Consider the following 24,931-nt stretch of genomic DNA (forward strand, 5'->3'; position numbering starts at 1 on the left):
GCCACCTGGCAGAAGTACGATTCGCGATCCACCGGTGGGTCACCCCGAGTTGAACGTGTTAAGGGGTCATGTAGGTGCTATACTGTGCGTTTCTCGGCATTGACAAGTGGTAAATGCTTGTGAGTGATTGGAGGAGAAGCTATTAAGCCGATTGGTTTAATTCTTTGTGTATTATAAAAGTAGAAAACAGGAATGAAAAATTGAAAATTTTTAGAAATATGGTGTCTGCCAAACGATGGGCATGATTCAGTTCGTACGAGTGTTTAGAAACAAAAATTTTCGAATTTTTAACACTCCTTGAGATCGTAGTTCTCTGTTCACGAGAGGGTTTTTCAGAAAAAAAAATTCCAACAATGGCAATAATTTGCAAAACAAGGGTCGTGATTTTTATTTAAGAAACTTCTTTTTGTTATTTAAAAATGGTTCAATTTATCTAAAAACGCTCTCCATGAGCCGATAACGAATCTTATTTAGAATATGTGTGTGAAAGATGAAGTTAATCAGACGAACAGTGAGACAATTATCATGCCCATCGTCTTGAAAAATACCGTTTCGAGAAAAACGCGTTTGAAGTTTGTATAATATTATAATAATGTCTGCGGAGCCGTTTTATTCGAACGGCTGTAACTTCGCCGATATATTTTTTTCCTTCATCTTATTCACCCTTTGAAATCATCTGACAAATCCAATACTGATAAGAAATGTGAATAGATTTCAGTAAGAAAGGTAAACCAAAGCAATGTATTTACTATGCACTCTATTAAATACAAATCTTCTTTTTTTTCGTAACTTTTTTTACCCTGATTCAGGATTATGACCTTGACAACATATTAAAAAATCATATTTGCCCCATTTAAATTACGTCTAAAAATATTCTCGTACCATTTTTCCGTGTCCTATCCTGTATAACAGGCAGTAAGATTAAAACAAATTAGTAATGACTTACATTTTGTAGTTCCGAGTCTATGAAATCCAAACCAGGTATTCCACTCGGTGCGCCACTCAGTCCAGTGCTCACATATTTTTCCGTAGCGGTCGTCATTGTTCGAGTTGGCGAAATGGTTCTAAAGTACATTGAATTTGCCAATTTGAAAAATGTGCTTCTTTTCAATCGAGATATCTTTACTATAAACGACGTTTCTGTATTTTACCCACCTGCCTTCAGAGACCACTTTTGTGGGATTTGCAGCCACGCGATACTCTACTTGAGGCGAAAGTGCCCGGCCACCTCGACTTGGGGTGGCACTTCTTGAAACACTTGTTTGTAGATCCTCAAGAAGAGCATCTACAATCATGAATCATGTATTCTTATATTAGAGATAACGACTACTTACGCATCGTTACGAAAGTGGATTACGCAAAATAGCGATAGTATGATGTATTATGCAGAGTTTTTAAATAAACACTGTATATCTAATCGTCCGAAAAAATTATGTCATTTTGCGAGCCTACATAGACTTGACGAATTTGACTGAAGGATGAATGATTAATTGCGTTTTTGTATAAAAATCATATTTCTGATATTAAATTTGAAATATTGAAAATTTGTCTACCACTTAAGTATCGTAATTGTGTCTGTTCGTTTCGAATAAAGAAGATCTACAGCGTCGTAACACTATTGTTACATGATATTGAATTTAATTTGAAAGAAACAGGTGTACTGAAACGAATAATTTAATACTAAGGACACATTTACAGAGAGCGAAAGAAACGACGTGAAGTGATGAAACCAATGTACTAATAAGTAAATAAAACAAAACTTGCATGTAAAGTAGAGAAACAAGCAGATTTAGTAACTTGCAAGCATAATGAAGTTTTGTGCTTACAATTAGTTTGATACGAAGAAACGTTTTATCGTCACTTACATGCTTCTTTCTCTAATAAACCAACTGATTTGACGTTATTGAAGGTCACAGTATATTGGAATGTTTCAGTATAACATATATACATATCATATATTATACGCTATATTGAATATACTTCATATGTTATTTGATTTGATAGCAAGAATGCTTATGCAATTCTGCAACGTAATATGAGCTACTTAATGATTGCTAATCATTCTTTCTCTGAAGTGATATATACATACATGCAATACTTGACACATTATGATAAAATGTAGTTACAGTCGCCTTGAAAAGTAAGTTAACAATCGAACGTATGCGGATAAATGAATACGATGTAGAATAGGTGTAGAAATGATTTTTTCCCAACTTTTGGGTACAATCGAAGGTTTATTTAAAAAGAATGAAAACAGATCAATCGTTGAAATAATTTCCACTATTATTGATGACCTTTTGCCATTTTTCTGACAGCTTGGGAATACCATCGCGATAGAAACTCAGTGGTTTTGAATCAGTTATGTGTATCCAGTCGAAAATAATTTGTTGCTACACCTAATATAAATACAGTAATTTGATTTTATCTTAACAAATTAAGAAAAAGAAACGAAAATTGTATAACACGACGTTCATCAATTTTCTTAAATTCCAACGACTTAGTGGGATCGTTAACTTAGTTTCCAAACTGCCCCCTTTAGCTAAAATGTCCTATCTACCAATTTTTCATTTTTCAAAATGTTTTGAAATGTTTGGAGCTCCAGATGTTTTTCTCTTTTCAATCAAAGGTAGAATATTCCTACTAAAAGCAGTCTAATTTATTTGTCCTAATTGTTTCATACATATTTTTCCTAGTTTTTACCTTGTCTATCTTGGATGTTAAAAAAAATTGGTTAAGACAATTAAACTAAGGAGGGTAGCATAGTACTCGGTTCGATAAATATTCACTAAAAGTTATCATTGCTACACCGTGGCATTAAATTAACATCGTAATTCAGAAATAAGTTAAAAAACATTATATGTGGTATAGAACAGTTCCTATATATCGATATGTCAATTTTATGAAACTTATATCGAATGAAGAGTTCAGTGTATTCAGTTTTAATATTTTTAACAGGTATTAAGTAAGTTGGTGAGGATTAAATTGCATCAAGTATTCGCAGAATTAATTTTCAAATTCCAAATCTAAGGTTATAACGTTAACAATAATACTAATATTAATATTACAAAGAAATTAATTAATATTGAATAATAATTAAAAGAAAAGGTTATAAGTAAGTAGATAAATAATGAATAAAAGTATTAATTTTCATTTATTCACAGCTTTCCTAATAGCATTTTCCCTGCAAATTTCTGAATATTAATATATATAATAAAAAATAAAAACTTATTTAAAGAATTTAGAACTACTGACTTCCAATCGTGTTTCCATCCAAAAAAAAAAGGTCTTCTTAGAAACATTGGAAAATGTAAAGTCAAAATCCGATGAAGTAATATCCATAAATTTTTTGTGATCTAATTTTAACGAAAGTCTGAGAATCGTAAGAGATAAAATATACGTAGGCGAAAAAGAATGATCCAAGGATAGGGTTACACCTCTGGTGGCACATTTAAAGGTTTACCTAAGTTGTTTTCGAGGCTGTTGGCCGTGGTTGCCGGCTGGCTCTGGCCAGATATAGGTCCGCCATGACTCACGATCTTTCTGCTGGTTTGTGTTGTCGTTCTCTCCCTCACAGCAGCTGACATTGCGCTCTTCTTCAAATTCCCAGCCTCACGAGACCTGACAAACAATTTCAACAAAAACTATCAAGCATTGGTTTGTTTCGAAAATTTTCGACTGAAATATTTTCTATCAGGTGTAAACATAAGACGCCAATCACATATTACGAACTTTTGTTACAAAACCGTTGATTATTATTCTGGTACATAACCGTTTCAGCAATTTTCAAGCTTTCTTACAATTCGACACCTTAATCTTTTGCTTCATTCTCTCTGTTTTAATAACACAAGCTGCTTAGTCGTCTACATTTATTACCTACTATATCAATTTCAATATAAACTTGGCTTGCTTTTGTTACAAAATTATCAAGAAATTAATTATTTAATACAAGATAAAGGTAATAAATAAAAGTATTTTCTTAATTACTATTTTACCTGCAAACTTCTAAATGACCGAAACTTTTTCCAACATTTCTACTATAAATGTCAAAAGTCACATTTTTCGTTTTGAGATATTTAGAACTTTCCCTTTAGATGTATTAAGAAATATTTTTTCATTATATAATAAAATATTTCACAAAATACTTGCTCTTGTAACATAACTCTTTTCCACGAAAAAAATCGAGGCAACATAAAATAACCGATTAATTCAATTTTTTTTAGATTTTTGACTTAGACCACTTTCATGATCACAATCGCAAATGTAGTATCTCGTTTATTTCCCTATTTTCTTCGTTTACTTCGTCATTGCTGCTTTTTCTTAAACTGTCAATTTACTGTGAATCTAAAGTAGCACCGAACGAACGATGGATTTCTTTTCAAACACTTGGCAAGACCTAATTACGAATCTAGCCGGTTCCATGAATTGTCTACCGGAACGATCATCCGTAAGATTACGATTTCAAATAAAGATCGCCGCTTCAATTAACCAGTACGCGGCGCGATACGAAAATAAGTGCAGCCTCGATAAATCTTACTCAGCTAGAAAGCCCGGTCGTTATGTAAGCTTTATGCAGTCCTCTTGCGACCAACGTTGTTGGTTCAATGTTTCACGGGCCAAGAGATCTTTTTCTCCTGTTCGCGGGCCATGATCGCTGAAACGGCCGCTCAAATCTTGTTATTGGCTACTCGTCCACATATTGAACGCAACAGTGCTTCTATTTATAGACGCTGAACGTTTATAAATATGGCAGATTCGAGGAGATCGAGAACTGGATCTACAGAGGCGCGGCGCTGGAACTTTCGCGGTGAACACCTGAAGCCGGTTTAGCGTTAAACCAAGCTGCGGACTTGAGCAGTGGCATTTCGAATTTAGTGGGCGCGTGTAATGCTCGACGTTCTCGATAGAAACTTGCAAACGGAGGTTTATTTCTGCTTGAACCGTTCCTCCACTGCTCCTTCATTCTCGCTCGTTGTACATGTATTTACATGTACGACACCGTTGAACACGACGGTTTGCAAACTAGTTTTCTCAACGTGTAGCACGTAAAAGAGGGACAATGATCGTGGTACGGGTTGATCTGCAAGATTTGCTATTGATTAGGCGGAAAGCATGAGTATATCATAGGCTGATTTATGTAAGTCAGTTGTATGATTAAAGGGCAAGTACGGATATTAACCCTTTGCACTCCGATGTCGAGTCACACTCGACATTTTTAAATTGCCAGTTTAAATATGTGTTATATTTCGCAAGATTTTTTTATACAGATAAGTAACATTACACTTATATGCCCCTTTTTTGTAAAAAAAAAAAGTGCATTTGTTACAGAAAAGTGTCATATACGTATAATGAAGTAATTGTTTACATTGTTTCCTATCAACCAATTGTTCTTTGAAGTACATTTGAAATAAAACACTTAAAATAATGCAGAGTTACTGGAAAGAAAATAAAAGAAAAATTCGGATTGTAAAGGGTTAATATTGTGAAGTTAGATATAAAGTCATATTTTTTTATAAAATCTGATGGAACGATAACATGCGTTCTTAACCGTTTGCTATTGTGGTTAAGACTGTTGAAAATAATTCATTTCGTATCTCAACTCTAAATGTAGTAACACTTTTAAGTGCACACAATGGCTTAAAAGCGTATTTTGAAATTTGCAATTATAATAGATTTAGAAGAACAATAGAAAATCCGTATGAAAATAGAAGAAAGCGAGATAGTGGATGGCCGGTGACGTTACAGGCCTGAAAAATTGCAAGTTCGAATTCCAACGCCGAAACCTTATTTTTCTAGAGGATTTGTAAAAGTTCCCCCTACTCTACACAATTTTTTTGACACAATTATAGGTGCTCGGCCATTTCTGGGAGAAATTTTGAAAGGTAATTCTAGAAAACAAAATAAGACGAAAATCAAGAACAAAAAAATTGCATTCGGGGTTTCGTTTTTCAGTTATTAACAATTAAATATACCCCTGTGGCCAAGCAACCCTCCCTACACCAACGAATGTAGGACACGTCAAGATAAAGGCGATACAGTGATTTTCAAAACCAACGTCACATGGCCGTCACCTTACCTCGTACAAATCGGTACCGTAAATGGCTTTACCGACTTCTGTGGCACTACCGTTTACTTCACGACCACACAGATGCATGTCAGAAAGTTCTTCAGATGTATACTTCATTGTGTACTGCAAACACAACGTGCACTATGCACACAAGAAACGTAATACACACAAATCATTGTAAAACAATCACGATCCACTACAATTTTCACATACACGCGTACGCGCACGTAATGGAAACTAAAAAACCAAAGAAAACTGAAAAAACTGAAGAAAAATAAATTAGTTTTTACAATTTTCTTTGTTTGTTTACATATTGTGTTTGTGTGCATAGCGCACAACATAGCAAACATAGTGCCGCAGAAGTCAGTAATACCGTTTACGGTGCCAAATGTTACTGTCTTTTTTTCTACGTGTCATTGGTTTTGAAAATTACTGTACCCCTCCGTGTCTTGACGTGCCCTATTTTCGTTGGTGTAAGAAGGTTTGCTCGTTTACAGGGATATTTTAAAATATTAATAACTAAAAAACGAAGCCTCGAACGCAATTTTTTTATTCTTGATTTTCGTCTTATTTTGGTTTTTAGAATAACTCTTTAAATTTTCTGAAGTGGCCAACCACTCGGTATGTGGAATTATATTTTAATTTTGTTAATATTCTTATAGCTATATATAATAGAACACGATTAAAATTTGATAAAAATAATTTGTAGTTGTTACATGTCTTAAGTTAATTTTTTTTCAAATTTGTAAATTTACTCTTGATAAACAGTTAACATTTTAATCTTAACAATATTCTGAAATCTTTGCTCTATAATATTCCAAGTTAGTACATGTTCGTCAACTATACGAATACTTAATATACAATGCTTTTATTATTACTACACAGACTATACATCATTTCAAATAATTTCCTAAAAGACCATAAATTTCACAACTCTTGCTGGTTAATTGTTCGAAGCTGCACGTATACAAAAACCTATTTACTTTTGTTTTAATATACCCGTTTAAATAGAATTATTCTAACTATTGATGTGGCGGATGAACTGCGTTAGAGAGTGTAGAAAGTATTTCCTCGGGAAACGCCAAATGGTTAGTTGTTTTATTCCGGCAGAGACATGTGAATGGTGCAAAGGGGCCAAGGAGGCCTTCCGAGAATCCGTCTGTGGAGGAGAGACACTCGCATAATCGACACTGAAACCTTGAAACACACACCCGGACAGTTTCTAGCGTTTGTATTCCCCTAACAAGTTCGCGAGATAAAGAATTTTTTAGTCAGACCAGTCCGTGACTGAACTTTGAAATTTGCGAGTTGTTGTATTACACTGGCTGCTCTTTTGTATAATTAAATCCTTTTTTATTGCCTTTTTATGTAACAGCAACTAACGCAATATTTGCGTGTTCTTGTTACTTAATTGTAAATTACATCTTCTTAACGTAAACTGAACATTATAAATTACGATTAAATTGTTTTACAGATATTATTTCGCGGTATTTTTACTTTGATGTAAGGAGTTAGTTTGTTGATGGGAATTCAGTGCTTATAAATGGAACAAATTCGGTTTCTCCTCGTTGGTTTTGTGAAACTCACAAAATTATATTCGTTCTGTTAGTTAAAAAAATTAATTAATCAATTGAAAAATTGATTGCAGCGGATTTCTAAGACGTTCCCAATAGCGTCTAGCGAATCTTATCATAATGAATTCTTAATTCGTCGTGATAACATTCAGTAGGCGTACGTAACGAGATTATACCAGTTCGTAAGATTTATTTTATTCATATATTATCTTTGTAACTTACTCAATTAAGATTTCATGGTTTTCAAATTCTACAAAATTGAAATTTCATAGCTTTCTGTGTGGACGTAATTTGTGAAATTGATTGGAAGTTAAATAAGTAATCGAATGTGTAAATGTTATAGAAGTTTATTTTTCCTTAAATAAACACATAAAGAGCTACCTGTTTTAAATGTCAGGTGTATAAATATACAAAACACTTATGTATATTCAATCAAGAAAGTGACTAAGATATTTTTTTCAAGCTCTTCTTTTATGTTTTCCTACAGAAAAAAAACTTGTTGAAACAAACAACAAATAGTGCAATTCTCATTTTACAATAAATCGACATTGCAGAAATGGCAACTTAATGTATCATTTTTAGAAAATGTTTACGGTATTATTCTAACCAGTGGCACGTGTCGTAAAACCGCTATTTTTTTCTTCAAGATTATTTCAACGTGACATTTCTCGCAATACTTTCGCGATATGACCTAATATGTAACATATTTCAAAAGTGATACCCTGAATATATTCTATTTAGGTATCGTTGATAATTTCTTACATACGTTATCTTCCATTAATTATGTAATTAATGAAATGAACCTCTTCTTGCATTGCCAAGTAGTATCAGTATTAAAAAACTTCTGTGTATGTTTGCGAAACTGCAAATATTAGGTCATCCCATAAGTTCGTAAGGCAAACGAACAAAAAATATTTTAATGCAAATCTAAGGAAATACTATAGCGACGACATAATGGTTTTACAAAAAAAAAAAAAAAAAAGAAAAATTTTGCTTATGTTTGTTTTTTTTTTTTCAAATTTAAAGGTTCGTTGAAAATATTGATCTAAATAATTACAAAATTCCACACGAACTTGTGAGGTGATCTAATAGTAGTTTCTAAAATTTTAAGGCATAGTTAGCCTTTGTTTATCCTTATTATTACTACACATTCCGCTTAACACGATTTAATAGTACAGCACTTGAGCACACTAATTCAAAACATGTGTAATTACACAGCCGTGTGTATGAATTGCGACATGTTTTAGTGATTTCGTCAGAGACAACAGTATTCAGTTTTATGAAGCTGTAAGGCTTTCAGTTTTTTTGCAATGCATACCGTTCAATGTGGAGTTATGCAAGAAAAGAATGAAGCTGATTGTAAATATTTCTAATTCAATTCGAAGTGTATTTAAATCTGATCAAAGATCATATATTGCATATTTATAATTTAAAAATAGTTTTCGCTTTGGTTTTAAATACCTTTTTTTTTTTTTGGAAATTATATTATACCTTTAGCATGTGTTCTTTAAATTTTAATCTCCATGTTACATTTCTAAAATTTTTAGAGGCTCAAAATGGTTCCGGTTTATGGCACTGCGTATGTGTATATTTACATACTCTGATTCATAAGTATTAGGTCACTTACTGAATTTGAAGCATATTGAAATCTATCAGAATCTACTAAAATCAAGCGAAATGTGTTAAATTCTATTAAAATCCACTGTATTCTACAATTTAATATCGAAATTTTCGAAACCTATGGAAATCTATTAAGTTAAATCCAAAAATTGAATTGTACTAAAGTGTATTGAAATCTACTGAATTCTACTAAAATCTGCTTACCGAATGTGCTCTTTGTCATTACGAGTTTAATGCAAAATTATTTTACCCACAAAAGTCATTGCAAAATTATTAAGATCCTAAAAAGAAAATTGTTCATCATAGAATTTTGAAGTATAGCAAGCACATTCGTAGTATCGTTGTTATGTGAAAACTATTGCAAATTTGAAAAATCTATTCAAGCCATCGTATGGCGTATAAAAAGTAACGAAACTTTGTCTTCTCCTATTTTCCTTACGAATCTATCACTTACAGGAAAAACGTTGGAAAGTAATAGCGTGAAGATTCTGCGTATTTTTACTAATATATGACATTAACTTTGGCGAGGTAATGTAATTTAAACCATATAACACTTTCTACACGAACATAATGGGTGTCCTAATATTTATGAACGGCAGTGTGTACTACATAGCACATAACCTCTCGTATCAGATCGTTAACGCAGTGTTAGAGTAGTAGTGACATTGCACGTCGATGTTCAAGGCCTTCGTGCCAATCAAAATGATGATGACCACCGTTGATCTGATTCTAAGAGCGACAGTAATTGCTCAAACATACAGTCTGCGTTAAAAGCGAGCAAGTATGTCACTTAAATTTTATCCCAAACTTCTTTCCGTGTTTAATTTACAAGTGAGGAAAGAGGTAATGAAAAGTGTGTTATATATTTATGAATATACATTTATCATTAAAAACGGCATGATTTTTTAAAATCTGTGTTTACTTCTTTTAAAGATGTTAAAAAATTTCTTGGAATAATAAGGATAGTACTCAACTACTTACCATATTGTTTCTCTATAAAAGCGCAAACATTCATTTTTTTTTTTTTAAATACTTTCCCTCTTTACGGTTTATTAGAGATTTTCTTTTTCGATGTATAATTTTTTTAATTAGTAAATTTCAGTCTTTCCCTTAAATGATTATAACACTTGAAAAATATTTGCACAACGTTACTTCCATTGAATATTCCGCATTTCTTAATGTTTTGTTCGTTTTCCGATTAACAGACTTTTATGTGACAACATCAATATGTTATACAAAAAATAGTTTTTCACCTTATTTATTAAATAATTTATTTCCATACTTATGTGTACATAAAATATCTCAATAAACAGTTACGATAATTATTCCTAAAATCTGGCCTCTACCTTTCGAATTCCAAGTTTTACTTCCTAATTTATCTACAAAATTCTCCATAATGAATAAGCAGATAATCACGATATATGTATTGCTACGAATTTGTACTTTGTAACGCATATTTTTATCGACAAATATTTATATAAACTTCAAGCTCGTGGTACTAGAATTTCTATTGAAGATTTGCCAGTGTAACTTATATCTACAATCCTGGCTCTAAGTTGTAGTATGTAGGAGAATGATCTGACGTTTCCCAACATTGCAGCTAGCTTTATTAAGGGTCAAATGACACACGTGATGGATATATATGTCAATCGCGGCCATGTCACGGATCATTGGCTACCAATCAGAGATTTTTGATTGATCAGCTGACCAGTATCAATGTGTCATTTGAACCCTGAAAAAGCTAGCGAGAATACTAGTCGGAGTATGCCTCTGAAAGAACACGGCTTACGGTCGAAAGGTTCGAATAAAAATTGCAGAAAGAGAATATTACAAATGGTTATTCTGGTTTTAGAATATGAAAAATATTTATAAAAGAAAATCTGAAAATAAGCATTCTAAACTTATAGATGGTCCATTTCTGTGGTTATCCGGATGCGTGGACTTAAACACAGCGTAGAAATTTATTATTCTTCACATTAAAATTTGGTATTAACTATGCCAGAGCTTCGACTCATTAAAATATACAGTCGCTATTTATACGTTCTTAAAATAACGATAATGGCTACGAAATCGAAAGAAACTGCACCGAGGCAGGAATCAGGAGGTACAGTTGGTGAAAGCGATATAGCGAGGTCGTAAATTAAAGTATTAAGCGGCGACACCGATTGTTGCAGCCAAACCCAAGGCCGTGTGTTATTTGTGAATTGATATTTAAAATTTCATTTAACCCTTGTGTAGCCTGCCATCACGGTTGTTTCAAGCTTTAATGTTTAACCCTAGAGCGGTCTTCGGGTCTTTTTTGACCCACCGTCTTCTTATATTTTTAGTAATGTTTGCTGTTATCAAGTTTACGTTCCTTAACATTATTTTAAACGTTTATTGTCTAGGTTCATATGTTGCGTTGGAAATAAAAATGATTACACATAAGATCTTAGGTCCCAAAGGTCTTAGGTCTTCACCCAAAAGTCTTAAGTGTACAGTCAAAACGAAGAACGCACTGGGGTTAAAATTGTTTGCATAAATTTTTATTTCTGGTAACGTATGTATATCGACGTAGAAATGTCCAAAAAATGGGAATCCGGAGGGATTTTATGATACTTTCGCAAGAATTTAAAAAATTGTTAAAGGAAAATATAGAAATGGGTACCCGAGTACCTGATTGCCTACAAGGGTGTTAAGCTATACGGTATTGAACCTTCATCGTCTCCTGCCCAATAGCAATTCTAGTATTGGTAAAAATTAACCTGTAATTGTCAACGATTAAGACGTAGACGAAATTGTTAAATATACTGCAACGGAAGAAGCAATTTCGAGTTTACATCGAACAGTCCTGAGCGAGGCTCGAGCTTCTTATCTTCTTCGAATTGCTGTTTTGGCGCTCAGATTGCGTATACTTTGTCGCATAACTGATTTTACGATCTTACTATATCGCTTCCACCGTCTATGCGAATTTAAAGAAAATGGTGAGCCGACGAATCAGACGAAATTAGCTGGTTGCTCATGTTCAATCGTCGCGTTGGCATACGGCATAAGTTACTTTTAAACCGATTACTCAGACCGATTACTTTTGTGTTTTTGTTTTCCATTGTGCTTTTAAAATAGGAGTCGTAATTGATTAAGTTATATTTACCAGCTCTATCAGCATTGAGTAATACTGATATATCAAAACGACAAAATTGTAACCGTTATTAAACAAATAATATGTACTATATATAAAGTGACCGGATGTATTGATTTATTCAGTACAGTACTGAATTTAAAGGCTCCATTATGTTAATGAACAACAACTCTATTATTTTATTGTAAATTACGAACAGTTTTATGAAGAAATTTGAAATAACGAAGAATTACCGAAAGCGATTTCTTCTTGTAGTCATTGTTTAGGTATTAGGTACTTGTATTAAGCAATCGTTATATTTAATAATAAAAACGTGGAGAGGTGGATTTGTTTCTTTTTTCTAATTCGTTAAATACAATAATTCTGTAAAAATGTCATTTTATTTCATTACAGTTAGGAAATATATCCGATTTTGTTTTCTTTAATAAAAGTATACTCAATTTGCCATTGGAAAATCTAGTCAGTTTAACCATGTATGAATTGTAGATTAGAAATTTTATGCAGAATTATTCAGTGAAACATTAGTTGTTTATTTAAAATATCAGTTATTTTTAACGGCACGAATTATTCTATTCTTCTTTTACTCGTTTTACTAACCCACTATACTTACAATCAAGAATAAACTTGTATTTTCTTTATTAGAGCATTTGAGAAAAAAGTCCCATAATTATGGATTAACGGATAATTAAATTTGCAATAACTTGTAACACCTTTATTCTATACAAAAATATACAAGATATAATACACAAATAATGAATCTAACCTTATTTAGATACAATTTATTTATATGTCCACACGCGGGGAAATCCCGTAGCAGACTCTTTTATTTTGTCAATATTACCCGGTCGGTAAGGACCGGCAGACGTTTTCTTCTTACCGATCGAGGATAAATTCAGGACAGCAACCTACAATATGCTCGCAACAATATTTCTATCTCTATATTTTTATAAACTCTACCATTTCTTTTTTTACGCGCCTTTTCTATTTTTCAATTTTTTTCAATCGAAAAAATTACAAAATCAAGTATATGTTAGCGTCGATACATTTTCGTGACGGTCCGAAGGCAGATAACCTGTCGCTATTTAGCTTTCTCATTATGTACGGCTGGCTTTGAGAGTCGATACTTCGTAAGCGCGGGGAATCCCAAGAGTCGCGGAAGTTACTGTTTCCGATAGACTTGATTGCCGATCGTTGAAAGGACGCGTACCGTGATCGTTGACCCGATGTCATTGTGTCGCAAAACACGTTTAAAAACATAAGGATGATTTGGAAGGATCTAGCCACAGAGTGGGGAAGGTGATGAACCTTCTGGTAAGAGGACTGGGTCAAATAGCCCGGCATTTACTCCAGAACCTTGAAGGGGAAATCACTGGGCGATATCTTACGCGCATTTTTAACACATGTGTACAAGTAAGTACAACTTTTCCAAATAAAGTTATGTAAAATTAGCAACAATTTACTTTGGGATATTGTTCCGTGTGGAAGGACTCCAAGTATAAAATCTTAGCTTCGGGAATTCACCCGTTCGCAAGATACAGGTTCTAACCTAAACCACGTTCTAACCTAACGAATCTACTGAAACCTGCGAGTTATATATACATGTCCGCGATACGATTTTGTTTAATTCTAAACGTCTCGGGCATTCAGGACGCTCCGAATTACAATTTTAACACTAGAGGCTTCCAGACACTTCGCGAAACGAATAGCAGTCCACTATAATATTTAAAGCATGCAAACCGATCGTAACTATATCACAGCAATTCGACGTTCATTCTGAGTCCATTCAAACTGTAATTGAGTTCATAAAATACGTAATTAACAAGCAAATAGCGTAGAAAACGCTTTACACATGAGAAGCTGTATCTTGAGAACGGGTGAATTCCCGAAGCTAAAATTTTATATTTGGGATCCTTTCATACCTCTCGTAACATCCACCAAGTTTCATCTCGATTAGCCACTGGGATCATTCGGAACAACAGCGATTTATTGTCTAACAACGACCAAAAATATTATTCTACTGATAATTTCACTGTTCCTCTTTGTATTATTTCAACACGAAACGGTTCGACGTTTTTGGGTCAATTTTAACTTCAGCCTAATAACAAATTGTTATGCTGATTGGATATACCAAGGCAAGACCAAAACATTTTTGTTAATGATTCGCTTGCATCAAGTTTCTTCGTGTCGACATTGAACGGAAATGCGGCTAAGAAGTTTCGAGGACTTTTCGATGGCCTTCACTAGAATGCAACACTCGCGTCAATGAAACGATCGAACGTTAACGTAATGCATATAAGACTACCATGATTGCAAGATAATTAACTAAGCGAATGACAGCAGAAAAATAAGTGACATATGCTAATTACGATACAAGTCACGCGTATCTATTTTCTGTCTTTGACAAAAACAAGGAGGAATAAAGTTATAGCGAAGCAGTTGCTCAACTAATTGTAAGATATAAAAAGAATTTTTCGAACTGTAAAAGAATTTTGCAAACAAAAATTTGTCTTCCTTATCGAATAATTTTTTAATAACATGTAAATCGATTTTCTTTTGTGTTACTTCTTTGGTTGTAGAAATTAAATGAAGTTTTCACAGTGTAAGTAGTTTGTGCTCTAATGCTATTTTAAACTAAATATTGAAAGGAAAGGAGCAAAAAATACACATTCGCGGACTGTATCAAAATTTGGACACATATTCTAGTAATTCCTAAAACTGAAATTAACAGAATTACACCCGTCCCTCAATTTACGCGGCACCTTTTTACGCGAGTATTCGTTTTACCCGGCAAATTTACCTCAATTTACGCGGAACTTTTTATACGCGGAATTGATTTACGCGGTCAGATATGTACATACATATTTTTCTCTAAGTTTTAAAATTGACACTTTTATACAGTCAGTATTGTGAGATCGGTTGGCGGAACGCGTGGCGCAGAAAGAAACTTCGTTGCGTTAGGCCCGCACAAGGCGTTGTCTTTGGCTGCTGGGCCGTAGTGCGGAAGCGAACAGTGTGACTTTGGACGTTGAGAGGACGACATTGTTACTATACTGTTTAGATTTATAATTTATATTTTTTAATTTTAACCCAGTCATGTCTAACAAACTTTCAATCACACGAAAGAAGAGAAAGTCGATGTCTTTGGACATGAAAATGAAAATTTTGAATCGACTTGAAGAAGGAGAAAAACCTACAGCGAAAAACTTTTACTAGCTTTTATTTCCAATAGTTTTCCTTTTATACTGACAGACTCAATTTACGCGATTTTTATTCGCGTAAATCAAATCCACGTGGAACGGATATTCGCGTAAATTGGGGGACGGGTGTAGTTAATAAACTTTACAAAATGTCGACGACACTAAAAGATCAATTAACCAAAATTCTAAATTAAACATTTTACATTAAGTTTATTCAAGTAATCAGTACCGAGAAATTTTTATTATTTTTGCATTGCTAGTGAGATAATTAAAATTGGTAAAAAATGACATAATGAAAGTTAATAAAAAAAAAATACACGAAATGACTTTCTTGCAATTTTCGATTGAAGATAATCGAAAAGGAAACAGGGCTTGGCTGATAGAAGTTTAACGACAACATTTGACACCACGTGGGTGGCGATGATGTAGCCAAACGGCGCCTAATTTCATTCTATATTCCCTTCTGTCTTCCACGTATAATCCGCCGAGTTTTGTTTCACTCGTATTTCACTCTAAATATAACCCGGCAACTTTTACGAAAGCGTGAATCCTTCGTATTCTTCACGCCAAGAAACTCTCGAGTATTAATTGTGTCTCATTTTTCATACAAACGTTTTACATTTCATAATGATATGCAAGCATTTAGTTACCGGTGCATCGACACTCATTGTTATACAGGGTGTCTCATAACTCGTCCACCTCGAATAATTTTTAAAGTACGTGTCCTGCAAAGAAACGTTTCTTTTTTTAAATAACTTATTTGTTTACGAGATATCAAGGTGATGAATTTTTTAAACGGAATGCGTAACATTTTGTATCAAAATTTAAAAGAGGAATGAATCTTTTATAAGATAAATTTTATAATTTGCGTAAAATTATAAATTGTTCGAATATTTTATAAATTATACGATTATTAGAGAGAAAAATAAAAATCAAACTGTAGAATGGTAAAAAAGTAGACGATTTCTATTATGAATTAACGTCAAGTATCGTTTTGAGCATCTATGGCAAATAAAATAGGTAGTGAGACCATGAAAAACATTTTTGGAAATATCTCGCTAATTTTTAGGTTTAAGACAAACAAAGCTCAATACTTTCTTACACGATATTCACTGTTCTTTTAAATTTTGATACAAAAAGGTATGCATTCTATTTAAAAAATTCAAGGTCACTCTGATATCTCGTTGAAAAGTAGGTTATTTACAAAAAAATCGTTTCAGCATATGCTCCTTTTGATATCCTGCAATTTCTACATGAAACACTTTTTTGTGAAACATATACTTTAGAAGTTGAATTACAATTTTCGATGGAAAACTCGAGAAATATCGATTTGGTTAACGCAACCTAACCTAACCTTTATTTATTCCAACTCTCGTAGAATAATATTACAAGAACAACTAACTGTGATTCTTCTTAAAAATACAATAGCAGAATTGTTAATTGTTTTCCATCTTCGACTGCACAGCAATTAGCAACAATGACACTTTTTAATTGCGGTCATATTTCAGCACGTATCATAAACGTGTGAATGTTAACATCACATTTCCAATGCAACGCGGCAAAATACAAATCTGGTAAAACGTAAAAATATGGTACAGTAGAAAGGTGAGTTTAGTTTACGAATTAATTTGCATTTTTATATCAGCAAGGGATGCTACATTTTCTCTATTGATAAATATAAAATAATCGTTCCCATTCGTTCGCGATTCATCGAACAACGCAAGTCGATTGGAAATTGATTTGTAGCAAATTTGTTTGTCCGAGCATTTCACGGAAAACGGTACAATTACAGGAAAAACAAATTGGCGAGGCTCCTTTGCGTTTGGTCCATTGCCCGACGCGTCGGTTGGGGGGTTTTATGAACTATAGGCTGACATGTTTTTGGCGTAGCGTCTATTTTTGTGCCTGCTTTCATTGCTCGGTGTCCCCTTTTTCTCGACGACTTAAAGATTAAGCATTATTTATATTCATTTCGTTTTTACATCGAAGCAATTTTTCGAACAGCGAGTATGCGTGCGGAGTAATGCATAATCTTAAAAGTTTACGATTTGAGAAAGACATTTGTCGATTACGAATAATAGTAATGTGAACGCATATATTACAATCGCGTTTAATTGTAATATCTTCTTTATTGCAAAAGCTACTTTCAAATGTTTAGAAATCTCCGCTTAATATGAATTATGTTAATGACATTAATATTAATGACAGGTTTGGACGGATCAACTAGAAATGATGCTTATATTGTAAATTTAAACTTCGTTTCTTTAGTTTATATTACAATTTTAGTATCAATTATACTGTAAGTTTAGGTTTTGTGCTTGCAACGTAATCAGTTTATGTAGAAATCGAATAAAAAGTTAAACTGTACCTTGAAAAAATTATAATGCACAAATATTTGATAAAATTCAAAGTGATGAAACCTTAACTGAAAGGTGAACGGCTAATTTCAGGTCCGAGTATCTTGCTAAATTTCTAAAATTTTCCAATTTATGTAGAAATCGAATAAAAAGTTAAACTGTACCTTGAAAAAATTATAATGCACAAATATTTGGTAAAATTCAAAGAGATGAAACCTTAACTGAAAGGTGAACGGCTAATTTCAGGTCCGAGAATCTTCCTAAATTTCCAAAATTTTCCAATTTATGTAGAAATCGAATAAAAAGTTAAACTCTACCTTTATTAAATATTTGTGCATTATAATTTTTTTAAATTCGAAGGGAAACCTTAACCGAATGCGAATGACTTATTTGAAATCCTAGGAATTTCCGAAATTTTCTACCTTTCCTCAAATTTATATTACAACACCAATAGGAAACTAATAAAAAATTAAATGTCGGTCGAATAAATATCTATTTTTAATGTCAACAAAATTGCACGCGTTTTTTCAACTTTAATCGTGGATTCATAATAGCAATCAGCGAAGGACAAAAAAAAAAACATCAGGAAAGTTAATACTTAGTAAATATATTTCACGATAATTGTACTTTTTCTTTTACGACGTGAATATCACTGAAAGTGCGTGGGCGCGCGGGCACATTCTGGTCCTTGAAGCACACCTTACATGGATGAAAGATCCACGAAGACGGAAAGTGGGATTTGACCTTCCGCCCATCCACCGAGAACGATCATCTGCTTACTAGGTTATGTGTGCTGCGAAGAACGTGTAGTAAACGTGGCACGATCGTGTGCATGCCCATAATTAACAATTTACCGTGAAATATCACGAACGAGGATCTTAATTTTGCGGCACATTGACAGCTTGGATAAAATGTTATTACAAAACCTTATTATTTACGATAGCTGTTAAAAGACTGAGCAGTTTAATGTGGATACTGTTACTCCACTGATATCGGATATGAAAGTGAAAGCGATCTTGAATCCTCAACCACAAGAATTATTTGTTTATAAATATCTACACAGTCTACGTTTACTAATAGATAATCGATGTGAATAGTCGTTAGTAATTTGTCAAGTTTGGTTACATTCGTAAGAAAGGATATTTGTAGGTTATGTTCGAGAAAATTGTATTAGGTCATCCCTCGAGTTCGTGCCGGAAGCGAAAGATATTTTCGTGAAAATCCAAGGACGACATAATAGTCTTTCCAAAAAATGCAAAAAATTGTGAAATGAGAAGGCCCTTACACTTTTTTGTTTTTATCAAATTTCTATCAGAGATTTTATCGAAATCTCTAGCGACGACATATGTAATAGTCTTTCCACAAAGTACAAAAAATTGTGAAATAAGAAGGTCCTTACACTGTTTTTTTTATCAAATTTAAAATTTCGTTGGGAATACCGATCAAGATTATAAAATTCGGCGCGAACTTATGGGATGACCTAACAAGTATAAAAACAAATGTTTATAATAATGATTGAAAATTTGCATACGAAGCCTGTCTCTGAATCGAAAAAGTTCAAAATTTTGAAAAACTGTGTATTGTTAGAACGCTAGTATCGTACACTCTTTATTCACGATTTATTTCCCCGTGAGATATTGCAAGAAGGACTTTGAAAATGACATTCAGGAGGGCACGGTTGCAGAGAAAATATACACGGTGAGTCACGGTGGTAAAATTAAGCACACGACACGTATTCGCCGTTCGAATTTTGCGGCGTTTGCTTTTGTATCTGACGACACGTTCAAAGAAATCGAATCAAATTCAGATTGATGTTTTTGCCCGCGCTGTATCCTCTCTAGTATACAAGTAAACGTGAAACGTGCTAGCCAATGACATACGTGATATAACGACGGCCACTGTTCGTGGTCAGCCTTTCAAAGGCGTCAAGAGTTTTTCGACGCGTCAAGATTAATTGCTGCACACCATCGTCAGTAGTATATTGGCCGTTGCAGTTACAGTAATTCAAAGTAAATAGGAGCCTCAGTTTGCAAAGATCGACAAACGATCCGCCGATATAATCGCTATTTGACAAATCGCATTTACAATGGTACACGCAAACCAGTTCCCAACTTCGATTGCATTTTTTCCTGGAATTGCAATTTACAGCTACTTTGTTCTATCTCATGGAATACGAGTTGTCGGTTTTAAAGACTTTTCTTGCAGTATCAGTCTGTGTACTGCGCGCCGAGTGATGAACTCTCGATCGCACAGTTACCCGCCAAATTAATATCGTAACTAGTTTAAACACGATACAGAGTAAATGGTATCTATAGCTGAATACTTTCGTCGTGCCGAAAGATGGATGCTTGATTTTTAGTGGAATATCGTTTTCGACTGTTAAACGCTTTAGGAAATACGTGAATACTTGTGGACGCGAGGACGATTGACTTTGGCTATTTGACTTAAAGATTGTTGACCGACTGACTCTTTGGCAGTCGGTATATTCGCGCCTGAAATTTCAAGCACGCTGATTGGCTGCAACGAAAAAATGCTAATAGCCAATCAGCGCGTCTAACGCGTATCGCGAACACCCTTCCAGTGCGCCCTTAGCGCGCTTCTTTCCTGAAAAGAGTGGTGGGATACCTGGTGGGACGCGCGATCTGCTAAAAGTTTGGCAACGGTCGGGAATTTCCACCAGGCCTTGACCCAACGGGGTTCGAGTTAGCCCTTTGGAAACCTTCGCTCTACGACACGTCTTCGCGGCTATTGAGAAGAAAAAAGTGTAATTCTACGAACGTTTTACGAAAGACTAATTTCTCCCGGCGCGAAATGCAGGAAAATCGTGCAAAATGAGCTAATATCGTTAACTCAGAAATAGCCTTTCTTCGCTAGCGTGTCATAAACCGTGCCAAACAAAAGATCGTCCGTTTGCTGTTTGTTCGGATGGAACAATCTGACCGATAGCAATCGTCACTTCTCTCCGCCTTAAGGTCTTCTTTCCACCGTTTCTGTCTTTAACGGTGCATTTAATAACGCGTCAGACGATAAAACGACAACGAAGCATAAAATATCACCGGATTGAATAATTCAGCGAGAAACGAACGGAATGCATTCGTGATTGTATGCAAACGATATCACCATAAGGCGGCACTTATTTAGCACGTGCAAAAAGCACAACTACCTACGTTCATCCCTAATTAATAAGTATAAGAACACACGGGTGTGAATTGATTTCGTGTCGGATATGTACCCTCGATTTCGATCTTCTTGGCTGACGAACGTTCGCCGCCAAAAATACGTAACGACGACATTGAATGAACGAGACAAACGCGAGTGTTGTAACCTTATAATGTGATTCGAATAAGAAACTGTCCTGGGTCGAACCTCGGGTCAGTACAATTGTAGAACTTACCTCGCGAGAAAGGGTAATCCGATGTTTGTAATGACGCACCGATGGTCGTTTCACCGTTCGCTTGTTCGTTTTTTCGTTTCGTCGAGAAATTTCGCGCGTTGAACGAATCGACCCGTCAAATAAATCGAAAAGACAGTGCACGTGACACCGTAGAGTGCCCGTCCAATACTGGCTCAGTCTCCTCGGCGTTTCGCTCGTGAGTGCGCATCGTTGCGCAGAACTAGTGTATGCGCATGCGCCGTAAGGTTCTTAAAGTCAGGTACTACTTGATTCGTCGATTGTGTCAATTTCGAAGCTTTTTCTCGATCTTGCTATGACGTGGATTCAAGAAATTCTGCGTAAAAGAGGAGAATCGTGAACTGTAAATTATTCCGTTTAAATGTGTTCAGTTGTTCGTCACTCGACTGAGTGTTTCGTAAAAATCGTGTGAATAAATTATCGAATAACATATTAAATCAGGAAAGAGTCACTGGATAAAGGTTAGATTTTTGTTATAAAATTTTATTCTAACGATGTATTTTACCTTTTATTTTACGATTTGTCTTTTCTGTCTTCAATATTTTGTGTATATTCCCGTTCAAACGTCACTAAACATTCACTAGTAGATTTAGAGTAAGAAGAAATTGTAGTGATAGTTAGAAAATGAAACTAACTAAATGGTACAAAAAACCTAATTCAACAATTTTATATCTTTGTAGAATATTTAACGAAGTAAAATTAAATATCGTAACTTAACCGAATAGTTATTGTATACAAAACTTCACAAATAACCTCATTATTATAATAATCAAACTCAATGCATATAAAAGTGTACTTGTATCTATTTCACAATTGTAACGAATGTAAGATAAAGTAGATATGTTAAAATAGCAGATAGTGAATTGAAATAATGCATTTAGATATTTTGTGCAATTTAAAAAAATAAGGCTTGATCAATCACAGACACTCAGGTTTGCTCTGAATTTGTTGCATTGTATTTTCAATGTACAGTGTAAAGTATTCAAATGTACTGTCATACATCATTTTATTATCATTCTTTTCTTATTGAACATGTTCTCAACCGGTGAACGATTTGTAACATTTCTTTAGAATTAAACATGGTACGTGAAATGTTGCATTCAGTACGCATGCGCGCGCCCTTTTCACGTTCACTCTTCAAACGCACACGCGCAAGTGTAGTTTGTCCGGTCGGTGCGTTCGCAGAAGTCGTGCTACTCCTACGTACAGGGACGAAAACTAATCCTAACGATTTGGAAAAAAACTGCTATCGATTTTATTCCAACAAACGTGACAGCGTTTCGTGTACTAAAACGCAGTTTTATATGTTTATACGTGTAATTGTATTATACATATGCTTTATGCAAGTTATGGGAAACAAACGCAGCTTGTTAACCTTTACATCGATGATATCATAGATAAATAAAGTGGAAGGTTAACATTAGCTTTACTTCAGTACGTTTTTATCGAACTTTGACCAATAATGACTTTTTTCAGTCTTTTTCTTTGTTTCAGTTTATTATAGTACGCTGATTCGAGAATAACTGTATTACATTATTTGGCTAAAAATGTTATTAGTATTTTATGATAAAAGAATCGTTTGTTTCCTGCTTCTTTCAAATCATTTTTAATATTTGAATAAATGTGATCCTATTTATCACAATCCATGCAAAACTATTGGCATTGAAATTAGAAAAGTTTGTAATTTTTTAGAGATTGTTATGTAATTAGTTTTTAAATTTAATTCTTAAGTTTCTACATGCAAAATATCGTAAGTTATTAAGTAATAATATTGGACGAAAGAATTGTTTCTTCGGTGATCTATTTCCTTTGACTGGATACGTCCCTGGCTGTGCCATATTTCTCTTCTTTCGCCCACGGTACCACAGTCCTAGCATTCACTTCTACCTTAAGAATCGTTATGTATGGTAATAACGGAGCACGAAGAACGCATCGATACCTCTCGTATATGTGATACAAAGGTATATTTTTTACAAATATTTCTCGATATTTCAATTCTCGCAAAATGGGATATTGTAACACTTGAAACGTAATAATTCTTTTGTTAAGCCACAGATATTCATGATTATGTCGCATCTTATTTTATTAACGAAATAATCGTTATAATAGTTTAACCGGAATTTTTATTTTATTAAAAAATTCAGAGTAAAATATTACAGTATGAAGAAAAAAATAAGAAGCAGTGCATAGGAGGAAACGTAATGCATACTTTACTTATACCTCTTTAATAACGAAATAATCAGTGACATATTACTATGTCAGTAATAATTAAAGTTAATTTAGTACTTGATTAAACATTTAATGAGAAAAGTTCCGTATCAATGTTTCATATTACAGTCAAATTTACATCTATAATTAATAATAACAAATTCCAAATTTCAAACATATAATATAGAGTCATTAAACAAGAGTGCTAATATTGCATCGAGTTTATACGCAATTGTGTTCTAGTATCGTTTAAAAATTATTCCAATGAGTATGCAAATAAAAGTATGCTAATAATATATCTACTGACGAAACGGAACGAACCTGCTGATGATGTCATTCTGGCGATTCTGGATAATGTGTTAACGTAGAATTCACATAATTTTCTTAACACTTGTAATACAATTACTTTTATATATAATTTTTGAACGAAATATGGTGAATTAAATTTGTATATTGTACTATAGCCAAAAATAAATATATTAATGTTATAGAATATCTGAACCAGAATTAATACTTACTTTTGGGGTTATAATGTTTTAATTTAAATCATATAATTTGATCAATTTTATTTATACTTGTGTTGTATTTTATATATTCTGTGTTATGTTTAATATATATGTGACTTAACATTGTGTCGATTTGAAATTGTATCATTTAAAATTTTGTATTAAAATCTGAGAATATGCTATTAATATTAAATTTAAGCATTCAATGTTGAATTTTTACATTTCCTGATTTGTTGCCTTACAAATAATTGATTTGTTACAGTAGAAGTTAAATACTGTTTTATAGTGAAACATTTATCGAAATAAACAATTAATAGTAGGAGATGTAATACCTCAGACGAGATGCAGGGTAGACCGATTACCACAAACGAGGTATATGTATACAGAATAGTCCTACCACCTTATGGGACTTCGTGTCTCACGATCTGAAATACCGACCGAGAAAAATTTCAGTGGATCTGTTACGCCCTCTACGATTTAGAGCGGTGAGTTTAGGAATTATATTTAAATGAAGTTGGTAAAGTCAATACATGTTGAAGGATCCTCTTCTGTTGCATTCATATATGAAAATATATATGTATATTGGATTGTGTGTTTAAAACTGTTAGTCTGCCGACAGCAGTAGAACACGTGCACGGGATTAATCATCCACCAACGAGAAATTGCATTTTTACATTTTTTATTACAAAGTTGTGTGGTTTTCAATGTCCTACATTGTAGTGGTAAATAATTTTCGAAAAACATAATTTTTTTCACAATTTACGCTCACCGCTCATAAATTTTTGGCATGATAGTCTCTGGCGTGTCTGCATTTCATTGAAGGTACAATGGATTGCTTTGTGTACATCGATACGTGAAAGCAAAATTTACAAACA

The 24,931-nt window shown here is 33.6% G+C and overlaps 1 protein-coding gene across 1 annotated transcript in view; it reads right to left on the minus strand.

The window, feature by feature from the left end:
* Positions 1-21,487, minus strand: part of LOC108573573 (extensin) — a 33,581-nt gene extending 12,094 nt beyond the window's left edge. The window contains exons 1-4 of the mRNA XM_017936037.1: positions 21,325-21,487; positions 3,461-3,618; positions 1,156-1,285; positions 947-1,064 (exon numbers count right to left, since the gene is read on the minus strand). Of these exons, the coding sequence (XP_017791526.1) occupies positions 947-1,064; positions 1,156-1,285; positions 3,461-3,584 (372 nt within the window). The 5' untranslated portion in view covers positions 3,585-3,618; positions 21,325-21,487. The remainder of the gene's footprint in view (positions 1-946; positions 1,065-1,155; positions 1,286-3,460; positions 3,619-21,324) is intronic.
* Between the last annotated feature and the right edge of the window lie 3,444 nt (positions 21,488-24,931).

The sequence above is a fragment of the Habropoda laboriosa genome, unplaced genomic scaffold (genome assembly GCF_001263275.1).
Source record: "Habropoda laboriosa isolate 0110345459 unplaced genomic scaffold, ASM126327v1 scaffold158, whole genome shotgun sequence".
NCBI classification, from domain to species: Eukaryota; Metazoa; Arthropoda; class Insecta; order Hymenoptera; family Apidae; genus Habropoda; species Habropoda laboriosa.